This window comes from Podarcis filfolensis, assembly GCF_964270895.1.
Source record: "Podarcis filfolensis genome assembly, chromosome: 2".
Classification (NCBI taxonomy): domain Eukaryota; kingdom Metazoa; phylum Chordata; class Lepidosauria; order Squamata; family Lacertidae; genus Podarcis; species Podarcis filfolensis.
The window spans coordinates 41,826,628-41,846,562 of record NC_139605.1 but is presented as its reverse complement, the minus strand read 5'-3'; the positions used below and the strand labels follow the sequence as shown (position 1 = coordinate 41,846,562).

The 19,935-nt window shown below is 42.3% G+C and overlaps 1 protein-coding gene across 5 annotated transcripts in view; it reads left to right on the top strand.

Annotated features, from left to right (window-relative positions):
• FLNB (filamin B) overlaps positions 1-18,669 on the top strand; it is an 83,658-nt gene extending 64,989 nt beyond the window's left edge. For 4 of the 5 annotated variants that reach the window (XM_083602826.1, XM_083602825.1, XM_083602823.1 and 1 more), the window contains 15 exons: positions 949-1,089; positions 3,098-3,226; positions 4,030-4,203; positions 4,680-4,838; positions 5,470-5,673; positions 6,082-6,234; positions 6,937-7,059; positions 9,616-9,882; positions 10,115-10,252; positions 10,345-10,460; positions 12,814-12,946; positions 14,152-14,328; positions 15,622-15,840; positions 16,040-16,243; positions 17,009-18,669. In XM_083602826.1, the coding sequence (XP_083458952.1) occupies positions 949-1,089; positions 3,098-3,226; positions 4,030-4,203; positions 4,680-4,838; positions 5,470-5,673; positions 6,082-6,234; positions 6,937-7,059; positions 9,616-9,882; positions 10,115-10,252; positions 10,345-10,460; positions 12,814-12,946; positions 14,152-14,328; positions 15,622-15,840; positions 16,040-16,243; positions 17,009-17,196 (2,525 nt within the window). In that variant the 3' untranslated portion in view covers positions 17,197-18,669. Of the gene's footprint in view, positions 1-948; positions 1,090-3,097; positions 3,227-4,029; positions 4,204-4,679; positions 4,839-5,469; positions 5,674-6,081; positions 6,235-6,936; positions 7,060-7,999; positions 9,883-10,114; positions 10,253-10,344; positions 10,461-12,813; positions 12,947-14,151; positions 14,329-15,621; positions 15,841-16,039; positions 16,244-17,008 lie in introns of those variants that run through there. The other variant, XM_083602827.1, reaches the window with a different exon arrangement.
• The last annotated feature ends 1,266 nt before the right edge of the window (positions 18,670-19,935 follow it).

Genomic DNA, 19,935 nt, shown 5'->3' with positions numbered 1-19,935 from the left:
CTTATGGAGGAGACACACAGAGGAGGGCCTTTGATCATGATTGCAAGGTCCGGGTAGGTTCATATGGGGAAAGGCTGTCCTTGAGGTATTGCGGTCCTGAGCTTGAAAACAGTCAGCTTTGATCGACTGTATGGGACTGGCAGAAATGACTGGCAGAATCCGCGACCAGGGAGAAGAGTCGGCAGAAGAAGATTGGAAGAAATTTAAGGATTATTTACAGAAATATTACAAAATTAATGAACTCTGAAAAGATGCTGGATTGAATTTTTGTGGTTTCTAGCTGCTATGATAAAGATAATAGGGATTAAAATTGTTTAAGTCATAAAATTTAAAAAGTTGATTGGGAAATAAGGTGTTAATTAAAAGAAATGTTAAGAGATTAGGATTTGCTGGATTAACAATTTGAAATAGAAAACAAGAAGGGGAGGTATGAGGAAGTCAAAGAAACATGTTATTGAAAAATTGTTACTGAAATTGACTTGTTTTTAATATTTTTCTTTTTCTTTTTGTGTTTGCATAAAATTGGAAAATCTAATAAATATTTATATTAAAAAAAAAAAAAGAAAACAGTCAGCTTTGGCCGGCCATGGCAAACTCTATAGAGAGTTGTAGATGCCACCAGACCTTGATGGCTTTATGGATTTTGTCTGTCTAAGCCAACCTTCAAGGACACGACTTGTGTTAAAGAATATTAGCATGTTATATTCTGGTCATTATCAGAAGAGTAAATGGATCTCCAAGCCTTAATGCAGGAGAATTTTTGGAAGTGCTTTCAAAGAAATGCAGGGAAACCTTTGCACCTTTGTATAACCTCCCCCTCCCCTGTTTATATGAGTGAAAGGAGGGCCCCAATACCATGCGGATTTGAGTGTGAAAACACCAAAACACATGGCTTTGCTTTTTGAAGTATTGTGCAGTTTGAATTCAGTTTGAGCCTTGTGTTTTCAGGGGAAGTTCACATGCCCTCGGGGAAGACTGCACCAGCAGATATTGTTGATAACAAGGATGGCACTGTAACCGTCAGCTATGCCCCTGTTGAGGTTGGATTGCATGAAATGCATATCAAATACATGGGCAGTCATATTCCAGGTGAGTGCCAGCTGATCTCAAATCAGCACTACGTTATGTTACAAGAACTCAGCTCTTGTTGATTTGCTGCATTTGCCGTTGTTGAGGGCTTCATTTATTCACACTTTTTCTTCAATTGTGGACACTTCAGTCCTATGAGTTGCCTTGGTCTAGGGTTTATTGCATGTCTTGTATGGCGATGGCAGCTGAGTGAAGGCAGGAGGAATTCTTAGTGGGTTTACAGCCTGTGCCAGACTTAAAACAGATTTGGCTTTTGTGGACAGAGTTTTGTGGCCTTACTTTTGCAGTTAGCTTGGAACTTACAATTAACTTATTTTAGTGAGGAGGTACTACAACTAGAATTGAGAAAAAGTTTTGAAATGCATGTGTAAAATATTAGGCCTCCTTTGCTTAAACTATAATCTGTGGAAAGGATCAAGCTATAAAGAGCTCAGCCCAATTTCCTAGTGAAGTACTTACACTGCCAGTTTTGACTGCCTGCGCCACTTTTGCTGGCTGACACACATGCATCGTCTTCATTGAGAAGTTGTAAAAATGAAAGCTGAATACAATCCATCTGGCTTCCCCCCCTCCCCCGCCTCCTCTCTTAAGCCAACACTATTAGCTAGCTTAAGGTTTACTACTTGGCAAGAATTTTCAATTAATTTTATCTGGGAAAATGGACAAATCCCTGGTAGTTCAGCTTTTGCATACATATTCTCCTGGCTTACTGGGATTGATACAACCAAGAATTCTGCATGGATATTTTTCCTCTTTGGCATGCTGGTGCTTCGGGGGTCACTCTCGGTGCCTTTCCGCACCTGTAGTGCTACTGCTCAAATAATTTTTATTACATCACTTAAGAGTTTTGTGACTAAGCAGCTTTCTAAATAAATAAAACAGAAAGAGGTGGATGTCCTGTTCCATGCTACCTGTGTGTACAGCTCCCTATCTACTCTTGGATGCGGCATTGCAGGTTTCTTCCCATATCAAAAGGGGCTTTTTGTTCCTTGAACTGGGGCACATCCAGACAAACTGGAGCCGGCTCATAGCTTTTTGGGGACAGGGACACATTCAGCTATTTCAGCTTTGAAGCCTGTGGCAGAGCTAGAAATAGAAGCGCCAGTTAAGTCCCAGCCACAAGAACAGTCTCTGCATAAATCTGGACTTTTTTTATTATAAAAAAAATAGCATTGGCTTTTTTTATGTGCTCCGTGATGACTGGCTTAGTGAACCTCTGGCAAACTCAAACTTCACTGGCAGCAACCAGTTGATAAATTTGTAAGGAATAGGATCCTTTACATGGGCATGACTGAGGACCTGCTGTTTGCTTGCTGGTAGAAAGCAACTGCACGGGACGGTTGGAGTCCCTGTTGTGTGGATGTATAAGCTGGGAGGTGTAAGGCAAATTCCTGTGGGAGACTTTGGTGGAGGGTTGGGTGCTGCATATGTTCATTATTTGCAGTAGTAGGCTTTCTAGAGTGCTCTAGTACACTTTGGGGCGGTGAATAAATGTGAAACCTAAATGGAAACCAGTGAAACACTGAAATCAGAGGAGGATAAAGTTACTGGAACTGAGCAGGATGCTTGAAAACTTTCCTAAATGCTCATGATTGACAGTGGATCTTGCATTTAATTTCTTGCAAGGCTCTCCAGCATCAGAGGCATCATGCCTCCATATATAAATGGCTGGACAACTGCAGCACAAGAGAGCGATTGCCCCCATGTCCTCCTGCTTGTGGGTTTCCTAGATAAGCATCTGGTTAGCCACTGTGGCAAATGGATGCTGGATATAAGATCTTGGTCTTATATAGCAGGGGTCTTAATACATAGCATTCTCTGTCATATGGAATGGAATATAGGGAAGAACTGAAAAAAAATTGTGTGTGCAAGCTTAAGACGTATTAAATTGCTGAGTAAACACACAAATTTATATTCGTTCTCTTTGGAGAGATGTACAAAAAGATGTTGAAATAATTTAAATATCCTATCTCAAGTGTGTTTATGCATAGTTTTTCAACCTTTGCAGAGAGCCCTCTACAGTTCTATGTGAACTATCCCAACAGTGGAAACGTAACTGCTTATGGACCTGGCCTTGTCTATGGTGTAGCAAACAAGCCAGCAACCTTTACCATAGTCACAGAAGATGCTGGTGAGGGTAAGTGGTCTATTCCGTAGTCTCTGAAGAATTTACTTGACATGAATCCTGTTTGATTTTTTTGGTGCAATATTTAACTTCCATGTAAGCATGCCCCAAAATTTAAATTCCGAGGCGGATTCTGTAATCAGACTTCATAGAGGGCGAATAGAAATAATTCATCATTTTCTTCGTTTCCCCAGTAACTTTAGGGATCCATAAATATACCAGTGCGTGGTTCAACATAGCATCACTAACAGATGGTACTTCTGAAGCATTTTGCAGATTACATGATGTGTTACAACTGTCCCATCTAACATTATGGTGACCCTAATGATGGGTTAGGCTGAGAGCTACCCAAAGCCACGAAGTGAGCTTTGTGGCTGAGCTTGGATGTGTACCTGCAAATCCAAATACGATTCTGGACACTGAACCCTCCTTTAGGAGAAACGTAGATGTTTCTGTATAGAGCCATAGTGTTGGGACCCAGCGTCTTACTGCCCTTGTAGTCCATCCCCTTGTTTGCAGCAGGAAATTCAGAGCTGATCACAGTCAGTTTGACACAGACTTAATTCCCCTTAATTCAAATTTGCTTGCTTTCACTCCCAATAAAACATTTTTGAAGATCACTTGAATATGACAAATGAAATCTTCAGAGGGCTAGCCGTGGTACTCAATCCAAGCAGGGCTCCCCACATCTGGAACTGCAACTTGGTTCTTAATTGAAGTTCACTGATTTTTATTTCAGACCATGTCTTGAAAAATGTAAGTTTGAGAATTCTTGTGGCACTTTTTTCTCCGTGACACTTTTTTCTCCGTGACAGGTGGCTTGGACCTAGCAATTGAAGGTCCCTCCAAGGCAGAGATCAGTTGCATTGATAACAAGGATGGCACTTGCACCGTGACTTACTTGCCAACTCTTCCAGGAAACTACAGTATATTAGTCAAATACAATGACAAACACATCCCAGGAAGCCCTTTCACTGCCAAAATCACAGGTACGAGGAGCACTTGAAACAGCTACGATGGGCCTAAAAGCTTTGTGTTTGCAATCCATTGCATTTAGCATTAATTTACATATTTACAAAGTTTACAAAATTACTCATACTCTGTGTGGACTGCAGACGGAGAACTGACAACTTGTTTTTAACCATGCTGTGTGATGAAGTCATGTTGTGTTTAGCTGGCTTTTGCCCAGTAATTTAGTATGAACTGCAGAAACAAAAGGCTCCCTGCAATAACTTCTGAGCTGTCAAGTGTTGTCCAGTTACTGTCCACTAGAGTCCTGGTTTCGTGGAGCATAAATTTGCATATGTAAGCAGCACACATGTCTTCTGATTCTCATCGATGCTTTCTTTGTAAATTTAAGTGGAGAGGAATTTGGATGGTTTGCCCAGAATGTTAAGATCCAGTAATGTTAATACCTAGTAGTGTTTTAATCCAAAGTCCTAATGGGAAATTTTCCTTCTTAAAGATGACAATAGGAAGCAATCTCAAGTTAAACTGGGCTCTGCTGCTGACTTCCTGTTAGACATTAATGAGACTGATCTTAGCCTCTTGACAGCCAGTATTAAAGCCCCATCTGGCCGAGATGAACCTTGTCTTCTGAAAAGGCTACCCAATAACCACATTGGTAAGTCTTAATCATCTTCTAGGGAGGCTGCTGTATTGGTTGTGTGGTGCTGGCAGGGTGCTCTTGGGAAGCTTGTGAGCCTGGGCCACGGTTGGAATCAAATAATACTTTTAATTTGTGGCTAGAGTAGGATTTTGATGCCACAAATAATATTTGTCTTCCAGGGATGTGGGTGGCACTGTGGGTTAAACCACAGAGCCTAGGACTTGCCGATCAGAAGGTCGGTGGTTCGAATCCCCACGACGGGGTGAGCTCCCGTTGCTCGGTCCCTGCTCCTGCCAACCTAGCAGTTCGAAAGCACGTCAAAGTGCAAGTAGATAAATGGGTACTGCTCCGGTGGGAAGGTAAACGGCGTTTCCGTGCGCTGCTCTGGTTCGCCAGAAGCAGCTTAGTCATGCTGGCCACATGACCTGGAAGCTGTACGCCGGCTCCCTCAGCCAGTAAAGCGAGATGAGCGCTGCAACCCCAGAGTGGGTCACAACTGGACCTAATGGTCAGGGGTCTCTTTACCTTTACCTTTACCTATCTTCCAGTTCTGTATTGTGATTTGACAATGTGTGTGGAGGAAGGGGGGCAAAAAGATAAAGTGTGAAGTTACAAATTTGTCTTGCTGCTAACCTCTGTCTGGCAGGTATCTCATTCATTCCACGGGAGGTGGGAGAGCACCTGGTCAGTATTATGAAGAATGGGAGCCATGTCCCCAACAGTCCGGTGTCCATTATGGTGGTCCAGTCTGAGATTGGTGATGCGAGCAGAGCAAGGGTTTCTGGACGTGGCTTGGTCGAAGGACGCACGTTTGAAATGTGTGACTTCATTGTAGATACAAGAGATGCAGGTCAGTACTGGGATTCCTGGGCTGCCAGAGAGTATCTAAGGGATGCCTGTGGGCTGCGGGTTGCCCACCTGTGATGTGGTTGATCTGCTGTTGCCGTTCTCTGATCATCACAGCAACTGAGCAGAACAAAATTGCCTCTGACTTGTAAATTGTGGTTGCCATGATGTAGAACAGGTTTGGATGCTCTGTCAATCTGCAAATTTATATAGGTTGAAACTCACAGGTCTATACTACAAGCAGCTTATCAAGCAAAATCCCATATGTGACCATGAGCTGAAATGGCTGGCTCACTTGTAATGGTTAATATACAATGACTGCAATCCGTAAAGCCGTCCATCAAGATTTAGGCAGTGCTCATTGGAGCTCTTCACAACTGCTTGCACTCACCCCAGCTGCTTTCTTTTCTAGGTTATGGTGGGATATCGCTGGCAGTTGAAGGACCTAGCAAAGTAGATATCCAGACAGAAGATCTAGAGGATGGAACTTGCAGAGTTTCGTACTTTCCAACTGTACCTGGTGTCTACATAGTATCTACTAAGTTTGCTGATGAGCACATCCCAGGTAAGAGAAAAGAAGCCTACGCAAGCGAGCCATTGCTGGTCCACTTCCCCATCAGCGCCAACCTCTTGTAATAAGTGCAGAGTCTATAGGACACTATCTAGGCTTCCCACCAGGGCCTTCATGTTCTGAAAATGCCTGAAGAAGCTTGACTGCTAAATTTTGGAAGGCAGGATAATAAACTTCTTGCGCACCTTGAAGATGCTTTTGTTTGAGGGGCTGTCTCCTGCTGCAGTGTAACACTTATCTCTTTGCTACTCAAACTAGAATATTCGTTTGGTGCAGGTGACTCTCAACTTACATGGGGGTTGTGTTCTAGGGTGTAGCTTGCAAAGCCAAAATCATGTATAGTCAAAATACATTGGGGTCATAGGTGGGTGGGATTGCCAAAGCCTTTTTTTCCCTGGACACCTGCCCCGCCTTTAATTTAAAATTCGTGAAGCATGTAAAGCTGAATGTGTGTAAATAGCAAGTTAACCTGTGTAGGAAGATGGGACTTCCTTGATGGTCATCGCTGATAAGTCTTATGCTTCATGTGCTTAGTTAACAATGCAGCGGTCCAGCCTTCCTCAGTGGGAAAGAATTCTAAGATGGTAGTGGAAATAACTATTAGTAGACGATATGCTACTTTATTTCCTGTGAAATTCTTTATGCTTCTGTACTGATAGATCGAACTCAATGTTGTTTTGTCTCTACTAACTACAGGGAGCCCATTCACTGTGAAAATAAGTGGGGAAGGAAGGGTGAAGGAAAGCATTACACGTACTCGGCGGGCTCCTTCTGTGGCCACGGTTGGAAGCTTGTGTGATCTTAACTTAAAAATTCCAGGTAAGTTAGTTCTACTAATACATTTACTGTTTTGGAAACCATAAACCAATAAGCCATTGAATCTTCTGGGCATTCTTTGCAATCAGATTTAAAAATGGAATGTTATCCAAATAATTCTAGAGATCAGGGAAGGCATTGTTTGCATGGTAGGACTCACGCCCATTTCTTCCTAGGCCCCATGAAGCAGCCGTGGCATTTCAATTTTGCTTTCTAGCACATCACCCACTGACTCAGTTCTCATAACAAGTGACCTGGTTCACAGTGTAATGCTAAGCCAAACCTGGACTTAAGGTGAATGCACAGGCTATTCAAAATGATACAATTATTTTTGCCTCTTAGACCTTCCTCCTGCTGCCAATCTACTTGAGTCTAAGCCACAATTTGACTTAGCACATGGCTGAACCCAGATTTGTTTTATTAACCAAGGTTTATTCCTGGTTTCACAGTTTATGGTTTGTCTAGAGGAAACAAACCATGAGCTTGAGTTTGGGCTACATGTTAAGCCAAACCATGGCTTAACTCACTGTAGCACAGCAGTACTGGATGAAGAACAATATGCCCAAAAATTCTGTTCTGGGAATTCATTCATTCATGCTATGTGTGAAGTACGGGTGTTAGGATGATCTCAGAAGGTTGTCCTTGAGTACTGTAATGCTTGAGTTACCTTCAGCCATATTTTTAGAAGGGTAGGAGCGTAGTCGCTGCTATAGAGATCTGTATCATGTGGATCTAACTGGGGGAGACACATAAAATAATTGGCTGGTTAAAGAATAAATGCTATCTTGCTCATAGAATGCACTAATATACAGAATATATTCAGCATGCCGTTTCAGTTTAATACATATTCTGACGTCTGTTTCTGTCTCTTTCTCTGCTGCTCTAATCAATCTTGGTCTTCCTGTCTTCTCTTCCTTTCTTTCCCCCTATTGCCTTCTCATAGTTACATGGTTCCAAATGGCTATATGTCTGGAGAGATTGTCCCGTGTTTCACACCAGTTCATTCCCACTTTCCTGTGTGTTGAGCAGAAGGAAAACTGCCAGACTCAATTGAGAGAATCTTGGTGTCCTAGTTTCACAAAAAACCCAGCCAACACCAGACAACAGTGTTTCCAATCAGTCCTTCTATGGGATCTACAGATGTATTACATACCTGGCTCCTTAGGGGTAGTGGGTACGTTGTAGTACTGAGGTTGTTCTATAACTGCATTACATACTTCAGTAAAATCTGCTTTAAGGCACAATGCATGGCAAGTAAGCAGCAAAAGTATTTGTTACGAAAACCTGTAACAATCCCTCAGTCAGTAATGGAGCCTGTGGCCCTCCAGATATTGTTGAATTCCAATTCCTATCAGTTCTCAGAAAGGGTGATGTTCACTGCACTAAATCCAACTCTGTTCCCAAATAAAATTAGTTTCTTCCTTGCTTCCTTTCTCCTTTCCTTTCCTTTCCTTTCCTTTAAGAGAACTTCAAAGAATCTTAAGCACAACCCTTCCTGGACATATTTGTCTGTAACTTGGTAGATTTGATCTGCTCTGTTGTGGGAGGAGTCTATTATGCCTGAAAATTCCATCCTCTTTTGTCAACAGGAAAAGGTTGTTGTTGTTTTTTTTAACTTCCCAGTAGTTACTGGTGTGGGGGATGAAGTGGACTTAAGTTGGGTGATTCAATTCTTGATTCATTTGTCAAGTGCTTCAGAAAGAGGCAGACTGCTTTCTGAATTGTGCATCTGCTGTATACATTGATCAAGTAAACATTCAAAAAAGGGGGGGGAGTGGGCTCAAATTTAACTCATCCCCCACACTTGAATGCCTGTGACTCAGTGTGAGTGCAGTTGAGGCTCTGTCCCAATTCCATATTTTGCAAGTAAAGGGAGCCCCTTAATATGCTTAAAGCTTTTGAAGTATTCTCTTTTAATTTCATTTGAGAGATTCTATAGTTTCAAAAACGGATAGTGGGGGCTCAAAGAGCAATGTATTGATTTCTCATTACCAGCTGCAAGCTCTCTTAACTCTGCATTCTGCAGTCAATGGAGACACCGTGACTTGCTTGTCAAGGGTGGTGGGTGACAAAATAATTGGATTTGTGAAGATTCTTGGTTTTTGAGGTGAACTGATAAGTATGTGCTCGTCCCTAATATATGTATCTGACACTCTGCATGCACAGGTGAATGCTTGGTATGCACTCACTTAATCGTCAGTTATGTTTTGCTGGTTGCAGTTCTGGGAAGTTGAGTTCCATCAGGTTCCCAGCAAATGTCTGCCAGGTAAAAGTGTTTTGGTGTATGATCTATAGACGAATGTGCACTCAAGGGCCACTTAGCATGTAATGTTTGAGGGCATTTCAAACATCTGAAAGCAGCTGACTTTGGAACTTCCAATAGATCCCAAGAACCTCAGTTGTATAGTCAACTAAACTTGGTGACTGGGTTTCCTATGGGGAAGGTTTCAAAACAACTGAAATACTGGGGAGTTCTGCCCTCGTGCACTGGGCAATGTTTAGATGTTTAGAAACCAAATCTACCTGCTCCCCATTAATGGTCAGTTCCTTTTTTTTTAGAAATCGACATTGGTGACATGTCAGCTCGGGTCACTAGCCCATCTGGGAGAATGACAGATGCAGAAATAGTAGAGCATGATAAAAACACGTACTGTGTCCGCTTTGTACCACAAGAAATGGGGGTCCATAATGTTGATGTGAAATACAGAGGACAGCATGTGCCAGGCAGTCCATTCCAGTTTACCGTTGGGCCGCTTGGTGAAGGAGGGGCCAATAAGGTCAGAGCTGGCGGTCCAGGACTTGAAAGAGCAGAGGCAGGTATCCCAGGTAAGACCTTCACTAAATTTCATCTGAATACATGGGCATGGGTCTAAGGGCCTTGCAGTGAGAGGGGACGATAGCTGTAATCTTGGAACAGGGTGCTTACACCTTGTAACACTAGAACACATTTCTGGAAGCCTAGTGACCCTGCCTTGTGTTGCAGAGCCCCATATCACAAAGGGATTGGAGGGTCACTTGCCTGCTTCTAATTCCTGGGTGTGGTTGTTGTTTTTAACAGCTGAGTTCAGCATCTGGACAAGGGAAGCTGGAGCTGGAGGTCTTTCCATTGCAGTAGAAGGACCAAGTAAGGCAGAAATTGCTTTTGAAGACCATAAAGATGGATCGTGTGGTGTATCATACACTGCTCAAGAGCCTGGTATGGATATCTTAAGTATTAGCAAGTTGAAATGAAGCAAAACACCACGAAAACAATTCCTCCTTGCTTAGCAAAGTTCTTATTTCTTCCAGGTAACTACGAGGTGTCCATCAAGTTCAACGATGAGCATATTCCGGAAAGCCCGTACCTGGTTCCTGTGATTGCTCCTTCCGATGATGCTCGTAGGCTCACTGTTATGAGCCTTCAGGTGAGACATAAGGAAGCATCTCCCATAGCCTACCACAAGCTGATACCATCCTTGTGCTCAAGCTCCTTAAAATTATTACTTGCTCACTAGCTTCACTTCTTCAGAGGAGATCCCTTGGCACGCATGTAGGCCTTCCAAGTTAGGAAACAGCATCTGAAAAGGGGCGACTCTTTCCTAGTGCTATTCAGCTAAGGAACAACTGTGGCCTCCATTCTCCCCGCACAGTGGCACTAAGCAGTTCTATAAACCTTGCTGTTAATTTTCTCACAAGGTTTGTCTATATATGACAGCGTTCAGCAATGAAGCAATACTAAGCGGGGTAAGTTGGCTTGCATGATTGCATGCTGACAAGGCAGTTAGGCTAACATGCAACATTTCTGCTTGGCGTATGCTCCCAGAATGCACATGGTTGAACAAATGAGGCTCTGGGGTGAGCACAGAGCAGTAATTCACACATGTGCAGATGTTGCAAAACCACAAGCTTGTACTTTAAATGATTCTTAAACAGCAGCCAAAGTCTGAGTGGATTCCAGACTTCTAGCTGCTTTAGTTTGTACATAGTCCTGACTTTTTCCGTGGTGTGCATCTAGCAATATTTTTAAGTGACTGTCTTTAATCTAAAATAAGAAGCCTGGAAGTTTCAGATTGAGTGTCATCCAGCCCATCATGTGTAGATTTGCTGCAGCTTGAGGCCAGCAGTATTAGTTAAATTGCACTGCTTTTCAGAACTATGGTTTTATAGACTGACATTTGGTGTAACTTTCTAGCCAGAGCTGAACTTAAAACAAGGAGTTACAAGGACGATAATTAGCTGCTGGTACTGATGTTTTTCTTGTGTTTCATTTAAAGACTCTTGACAGAATGTGTGGTGTCAGCTGACTTAAACCCTGAAGAGGGAAATAAAACTGATATTTTTTTGGGGGGGGGGAGGAGTAATCTTTTTACAAAAGTTGTCTTTTGGCACTCCATAAAAAACTTCCTTGGTGTATTTTAGCTGCCTGTTTCAGTTTATTTCTCTCTTGAGGATAAAACTGTTAAGTGGAAATTAAGGTAAGCTCTGCACTGAAAGCAAAAGCGCAGCATTCCAGCAACCCTCTCTCTGATGGAACTTCAATTTTCCAGAGGCTGGGGGCGGGAATCACACATGCATAACACCAGGAGACTCTGGTTTTTTGTATGTGTGGTGACTGCTACTGGGGAGCAGGTGTGCACTGATATATGCTTTTGGTTCCACCTTTGCTGGCGTGTTAACAGAAATCTCCAAATGTTGTATTGGCTGGCATAGGGTGAATCATGCTTTGCTTAATCAGAAAGCTCCAGGCTTAATTCTAGATGCAATATTTAAATTTGTTTTTGGCAGCATGTTAATGAGTTAGCCACACAATTAGGAAAAGAGATTTCAAGTGATTTTGGGAGTATAGCAAAGCAAATGCAGCCCAGACAACCATAAAGATTTGGGCAGCACAAGCATTTTGTTTTAAAGCTGATGCATTTGATGATTTTTTGGGCTGGCACCCTACATTTGTAGCAAAATGATGACCTTGCGCATTTATAGTCAGATCAGAAAAAGTGTGTGGGTAGACAAACTTAACCAAGCCCACACTTTGGGAATGTATTGTACTGCTGTTCAGGAATATAATTAGTCAATAATAATAATAATTTATTTATACCCGACCCTCCCCGGACAGAACCAGGCTCAGGGCGGCTAGCAATAAAACGTAATGGGGGAGAAAACAACAGTTAATTAAAATACGGGTTAAAATACCATTTAAAATGCAGCCTCATTTTAGTAGTAGCCCATAAATCAAAACCAAAAGGGAGGGTCAGACTGAGTCCAAACCAAAGGCCAGGCAGAACAGCTCTGTCTTGCAGGCCCTGCAGAAAGATGTCAAGTTCCGCAGGGCCCTAGTCTCTTGTGACAGAGTGTTCCAAGTCGGGGCCAGTACTGAAAAGGCCCTGGCCCTAGTTGAGACCAATCTAACCACCTTGCGGCTCGGAACCTCCAAAGTGTTGTTATTTGTAGAACCCTCAGAACTAGGAAGTTAAAAATAAAAAATATTCCTAGTTTTAAGACATGAGAATACTCAATTGAGAAAAGCATAACATATAGCAGGGTTAAGGGTGCTTGTGTCAGACACATTTTTGTAAATAGTGAGACTGATAACGTTTTTCCACGACCATAACTTCTGTGATGCAATAACAGGGCTACCATGTGTCAAATATTGGTTCTGTGTTAGACAAAATATGCAAAGCTGCTGCTATATTTTGGAGGCAGTAAAGGACTGGACTGTTATATATTCCTTGCAAGTCAAATGTCAATATGTATGTGAGGATCTTACTATTGCGTTGTTAGGAGTCTGGGTTGAAGGTTAACCAGCCAGCATCCTTCGCTATAAGGCTTAACGGGGCAAAGGGCAAGATTGACGCTAAAGTGCATAGCCCAATTGGAGCCGTAGAAGAATGCCATGTTTCTGAATTGGAGCAAGGTAAGGATGTGTCGTAAACTTGGTACTCAAAACTGCTTTAAATATGTGAACAGTCAAAATGGTTGTAATAATTAAACAGGAGGTGGCCGTTTCAGTTCATGCCAGTATAGAAACATGTTCAACAGTGATTGGATGCTTATTGTACAAAGGACTGTGTTCCACAAAGGAGTTTAGTACTACTTCCTTGGTGGTAAAAGGAAAAAAGGAAGTACTGAACAAAATACTTCTGCATAACCCATTTTAAGGCTAATTGGCACGTGCACTTTACCACAACCCCAGTTGTTGTTTGTTTGTGCAGAGAGGAAGTCCTCCTGTGAACAGAGGTGTGCATGAGGTTGCATGTGCTAATAGCTCAGTTGAATGGCTGCATGTGCATCTTTCTGCACAGTAGGGAGATTGCTTCACAACTTTTAGCTAAATAGTGGACCAAGGAAAAGTTATAATCCTACTTGTAGACCTTCCTCAACCTCAGCCCTCCAGATGTTTTGAGACTACAATTCCCATCATCCCTGACCACTGGTCCTGTTAGCTAGGGATCATGGGAGTTGTAGGCCAAAACATCTGGAGGGCCGAGGTTGAGAAAGCCTGCTGTAGATATTTCAACTCTAGCTACCTGAAATGGCTCCTGTCTTTCCATCCTGCCCTATACATTTTCGTTAACTCTTTCTCCCCTCATCCTTCACTTTTGAAAATACATGGTATACCTGTAGGTAGATTCCAACAGGGTCTCATCTGATGCTGGTGCCAATTTGTTTAAATTGGCCTTACATTTTGACAGCCATTTCTAGCTACTTTTAACCATGCAGATTTACCATTCTAGTATTCTATGTTTCCTAGACAGTTTTCAGACTAGTCACTGATTAAAAGGAACAAGCTATACTCAATTGTGCTATAATTATAATATTTGCTGTATAATAAAGAAATGCAGTTTTCTACCAGTGCAAGTGGATAACCATTTTGCAGCACGCTGGTGGTTAAAGCAATAAGAATGGATTTTAAGGTGACAGCTCCAACTCCTATGCATGTTCTCCACATGAGGATTGCATTTCAGAGGCTTTGCTTCTCCTCAGGCATGTTCCATGTGCCACCTTCCCACGGCCCAGACATGGCAGTCATAGAAATAGTTTTAGATGCTGTGTGCTCTGCTTTTTAACATCAAGTTCTCAACCTAAATTTATGATGATTTGCCTGTATATGTATTGCAGATAAATACGCTGTTCGGTTCATCCCGCGTGAAAACGGCATTCATTCTATTGATGTGAAGTTCAACGGTAGCCATGTGGTAGGCAGTCCTTTTAAAGTTAGAGTCGGGGAACCAGGTCAAGCAGATAGCCCAGCTCTTGTCACCGCCTATGGGCCAGGCCTTGAGAGTGGCGTAACAGGTGAGTGGTTTCCTCTTTCTGCGTTAGAATTCTGAAAAATAGGATGGTCTTGACCCAGAGATTGCCTTTGTCTCACTAGCTAACACTCTTCTGTCTGGTGTGTACAATTGGGCTATACCTTTAATAGGCTCAGCCAATATGTTTTGAAATGGGTGGTGGTCTCGGTTCATTTCAGTTAAAACAGGGGAAAGCTAATATGCAAGAAAATGCAGAAATGGATGCTGAATTGATTTGAACAATTCAGTTTAGCAGTTTATCACACAGTTGCATCATTCCTGTCCATTAGTCATGTTGGCTGGGGTTGTTGGGAGTTCCACAACATCAGTTTGCGGGGGGGGGGGGGCACAGGCTCTCCATCTCTGGCCTGTGTAGTTTTCAGTGGGTCACATGGGAGTAGTGCTTGTTTATATCTCCCGAGGCCCTTAGAGGGAGAAATTAACTGAAATTCGACAGATGAGTTGTCAGTATTACCGGCAACATACCCATTTGCCAGCGCTGATGCTTAACATTTTGGGCTGGGTCCTTGCTATTGATCAAGCTGTAATGGGTTCCACACAGCCAAACATTACTTACTGATGGTCTGGCTGCACTTAGGACTCAGCTATACAGCTGCAAATAAAACGTTGTACAATGTGACACTAGATGGCAATGGGGAGCCTTATGGAAAATTCAATGTATTTTTAAAAACGCTTTAAAGGAAAGCATTTTCAGAACATTTTTATATGTGTGTAGATTCCACCTTAGAAGAAGCATTCATCAATCGTTCTAGGTTTTGTTTTGCTTTTTGCTTGTCCTCACACACTTGCCCAGGCACCCCCAACCTTCGGCCCTCCAGATGTTTTGGACTACAATTCCCATCATCCCTGACCACTGGTCCTGTTAGCTAGGGTTCATGGGAGTTGTAGGCCAAAACATCTGGAGGGCCGCAGGTAGGGGGTGCCTGCACTTGCCTGTGCAACAGCATGGGAAAGTGTGAAATTTGTGATCGCAAGACATCAAAGAAAGGGCCGCTTTTATTAGGAGGTGGGACAAGTTTTTTTCTAAATCTTTTGGAGTATTTGCTTTTTTGATTGATTCATGGTCGTGACTCACTTTGGGTATTTCTTGAGAAAGTGGTCTGGGTTTTTTTTTAAAATTATTAAAAAAATACACAATTTGCAATGGCAGATTGTTGCGGGGTGGGAGGCTGTATCCATGACATATACTTGGCAAACAAGATTGCTGCATGAAAGTGTGACGTGACAAACGGTTAGTCTTGGAACCCATGCTTCCTATTTCTCCTTTGCTTTCCAGGCTTACAATCGGCATTTACTATAGACACCACCAAAGCAGGCCCTGGAACCCTTGCTGTTACAATAGAGGGGCCGTCAAAGGTGAAAATGGATTGTCAAGAAGCTCTGGAGGGCTACCATGTAATGTACACACCTATGGCCCCAGGGAACTACTTAATTGGAATTAAATACGGAGGGCCCAATCACATAGCCGGCAGCCCTTTCAAAGCAAAAGTGACAGGTAAGACTCGTGAGCCAGTATTACCTACCTGGTTGTGTTCTCAGCGGGAGGGTGGGTGCAGAGAGATGGACTTTCCCAAGGTGGCACAGTGTCTTTGACTTGACTGGCATCTAGTTGACGGTAGCCATTTTGCTCTTGCACTTAGCAGCAGGGGTACTGCCACACTGTTTAAACTGTCCTCTGGTTTCTTGCTCTGTAGGCCAGCGGCTGGTTAGCCCAGGTGTGTCCAATGAAACATCCTCCATCATGGTGGAATCTGTGACCAGGTCAACAACGGATACCTGCTATAGTGCCATTCCCAGATCTTCATCTGATGCAAGCAGAGTGATCTCCACGGGAGCAGGGCTCTCTAGAGCTTTCGTGGGCCAGAAAAACACATTTTCTGTCGACTGCAGCAAAGCTGGTAACTTCCTTTTTTAAAAAATAAATAAATGTGGGTTTCTGTTACTGGTCCAGTGACCAAAGACCTGAGCTTCTCCACCTTGTAAGTGTCCACTAAATCTTTAGTGCCTCTTTCGCCCCAGAGAAAAGTATTCAATTGCCATTGGCAGTGGAATGTTGGATCTCCCACCGCTTTACAAAGCATTTAAGAGCATCTAAAGCAGGCTTTCCCAAACTTGGGTCTCCCGTCTGTTTTTGGACTACAACTCCCATCTTCCCTAGCTAGCAGGTCAGGGATGATGGGATTTGTAGTCCAAAAACAGCTGGAGACACAAGTTTGGGAAAGCCTGATCGAAAGATGAACTGCTAAGAAAAGAACTAGAATTCTTTGTCTTGCACAGGAGTCAGCAAGGTTTACTTGATGAATTTTGCCCAGTGCTTTTTCTCTGCAGAAATACCTTGCCCTGCAAATAGCATTATCCTCCATGAGTAGCATACTATTAAAGACTACTGACCGTAATGGCTGTGTTCCACTGTGGGAGGCAGTATGTCTCTGGACCCAAATACGGGACTCTCAAATGGGGAAAGTGCTGTGAATTCAGATTCTGCATCCCAACTTCCCATAGGCACCTGTTTGGTGAAAAACAGGGCGCTGGGTTAAGTGAGCCTTTGGCCTGATCTAGCAAGGCTCTTAACTTTGAGTCTGATTAGTCAAAATATTTAGTAAAGCTGGATTGGAGCTGTTTGAATTTGGGGTGTGGTAGTAACGCTCTTCATTCTGCCTTAGGTTCAAATATGTTGTTAGTTGGTGTCCATGGACCTACAACTCCTTGTGAAGAAGTATCTGTGAAACACCTTGGGAACCAACAGTACGATGTAAAGTACGTCGTCAAGGAGAAGGGTGACTATATTCTAGCCGTGAAGTGGGGTGAAGAACACATTCCTGGAAGCCCCTTCCACGTTACAGTTCCCTAAGTTCGTATTGTTTCAAAACATTCAGCTCTGTTCAAGTGAAATCTGAACAATTCAATACTGTGAGCATTCCTGTGAGAAATAGAGTATACCTTCATGTATACAGGACACATTTTTTAATACACCCCAACTTAAATTCTGCAACTTTTTAAAAGTGTTCTATTTGTCTTAAGCATCCCTCCTATACAAATGTAAACCAATGTACCTTTCGGATCGATACGCAATCATGTAACAAGGTCACTATCCTTTTTGTGGATTTTAGAATTTACATGTTAAACTGGAATTTGTGTTTGATAATTGGGTAGCTTAAACTACTGACTTTTGATGGACATTTTTTAGACTGGAAACTTTTAAAATTTAGCTGTAGAAAATCACTTTGGCTATTGCCAGTTAAAGTTCTTCTGTAACGAAAATAAGGTAAAACTGGTACTTACTGTGCCTTTTGTATACTTGATTTTTTTTTTAAAAAAACGTAACATTGAAAACTCTCAAGCGTTACAGCTAAACACTAAAACACCATAACGGAAAGCTTGGCTGTTTACATTAGCAGAAAATGAAAACTGCAAGGGGTATCAAACTGTTCCTGGAAGTCTTTACCTCTTTTGCTGTGTACACTTACGATGCTAGCTTACTTTAACCATGATTGTTGTGATTGACGGGATGCCAAATTAGCTGATATTCTGCCACAGGTGCGTTTTGCTGACACACAGTAGGTGCAACATTGCAGGAACTCAGTTTCTCCAAAGAGTTGCCTGCTTGTTTCTGCACTTGGTGTAAAATTCATGCTTGTGCAGCTCACACCTTGGCTATGCTAGAAAGACGTTTATCTCCAGCACACGAGGCTCTTAGCTGAGTAACAAAAACTAGCTTCTGACTTGCTCATCGTGTCCCTGATCATGATGATGTGAAAACTAGCCTAGTCAGCCAGACAATATTAAGTGTACCTCTGAATGTTTCTGCTAATGGTGCGAGTTTATTGAGCCTGTTCATGCACAAAGTGTTTATCCCCTTCATTGTTTTGGGATAAGGGAATGAGCACATGGCCGTTCCAGATTTCAAAAGACATTCCAGGTATGCAACTAATGGTTACTACAAAACTCCTGTGGCTTTTAGCAGATTTTCTCTTTCTCAAAGAGCTTTAAATGTGCCTAATGGAAGAAGAGACTTGATGGAAATTTGTTCCCTCTGTTTAGAGAAAGATTTCTACTTGGTCAGCTTTATTTTTGTAATAGTATATCAGTGCACTAGGTCTGAGCACAGCTTCTTGGAGGAGGAGCTAGAGTAACAAGACATCCTTTTTTCTTTTCTTTTTTTACTGTTCTGTGTGCCTTAATGTGAAATGCTCACTACATTGTAAACTATAAGGAAAAGCAGAATAAACTGGAATAATTGCAAGATTGTAATATTGTATCCCATAACTTATTAAAAACCATGAATGTTGGCTTCATGAAATAAAATGTGCATGTTAAAAACAAACTCAGGTGGGCTTCTAAGTATTTTTTTGGTTTTGCCACGACTCATGTCTGTCTAAATGGACTAACTTGTATTGTACCTGCATCAAATGTCATTCCTGCTGGTGGTTTTTGTTTGAAATGGGAACTGAAACTTCGAAATAGCATAAGGCAACAAAGTGCCTAACAGTAGTACGGAGATCTTGAACATGGATCATAATTGGCAATGGTAAAAGCAGTTGTGGTCTTTAGTTCATCATGCATGATTTTAAACACACAGGCTCCCTAGCTCTTAAGACTGTCTCTGTGGCTGAGTTAGGTATGCTCTGTCTTTTCCACAGATTTTTACACTAAATATTCTAGGTCTTGTGCTGTGAAAACAAGCTAGCCCTTGGTCAAGTATTTAGCTCTTAAGCCTCCTACTTGTTTGCGTGGCTCTGCCAAAGTCTACCCCTAATCCCTAAAATCATTTGGTTCTTGCCATGCCATTGAAAGGCACTCTGGAGATCTGAATTTTGGGGAGGGGGTGTAGTTCAGTGGTAGAGTATACACTTTGCATTCAGAGGATTCAAGTCCTGGCTTCTCCAGATAAAGACCAGGTAGCAAATTATGTAAAATGCTTCTTTTTTCAGAGCTACTGTCAGTTGACCATAGCCAGCTTTCCCCATACCCAGTGCCTTCCTGTTTTTTTGGACTACCAACTCATATTCACCCGTTATCATGGCTAATGTTTGGGATGGTGGGAGCTGGTAATACAAAACATTGGGAGGGCAGCAGGTTGAAAAAGCCTGAGCTGTGTTGACATGGAAGCAGCTCATCAGCATTTTAGTCAGGAGTTTTTCCAACCTGCTCCAGAAATGCCAGGAATGGAACCCAAGATTTCTGCTTGCATAGAATGCACCCTTCTTCTGAGCTATGGGTGATGGACAGTGTATGTGGAATTTATCAGTCTTTGTAACTAATGCTACCATCGAACCAGAAGTAATGATTGCTGTTTTTGTTTTGTTTGCAATGTTCTTTTTTCGGTGCTAATATTCTTCCACTGTGGCCCTAGCTTAAAAGGGCTGTGCCATGTTTTCTAATAGATGTCAGATTCTCACATCTGTGGGCAGTTAATAGCTAGAGCTACATACAAAAGCTTTCACTGTTTTCCATGCCACTCCTAGGCACACACACCAGTTTCAAAGTTCAGTGTTATGAATTTCATCAGAATATTCTCTCTCCTCTTTATATTAGTTTACTCACTATGTACTCTTTGAAACTTGGGTGGAGGCCTGGCATTTGAATCTTA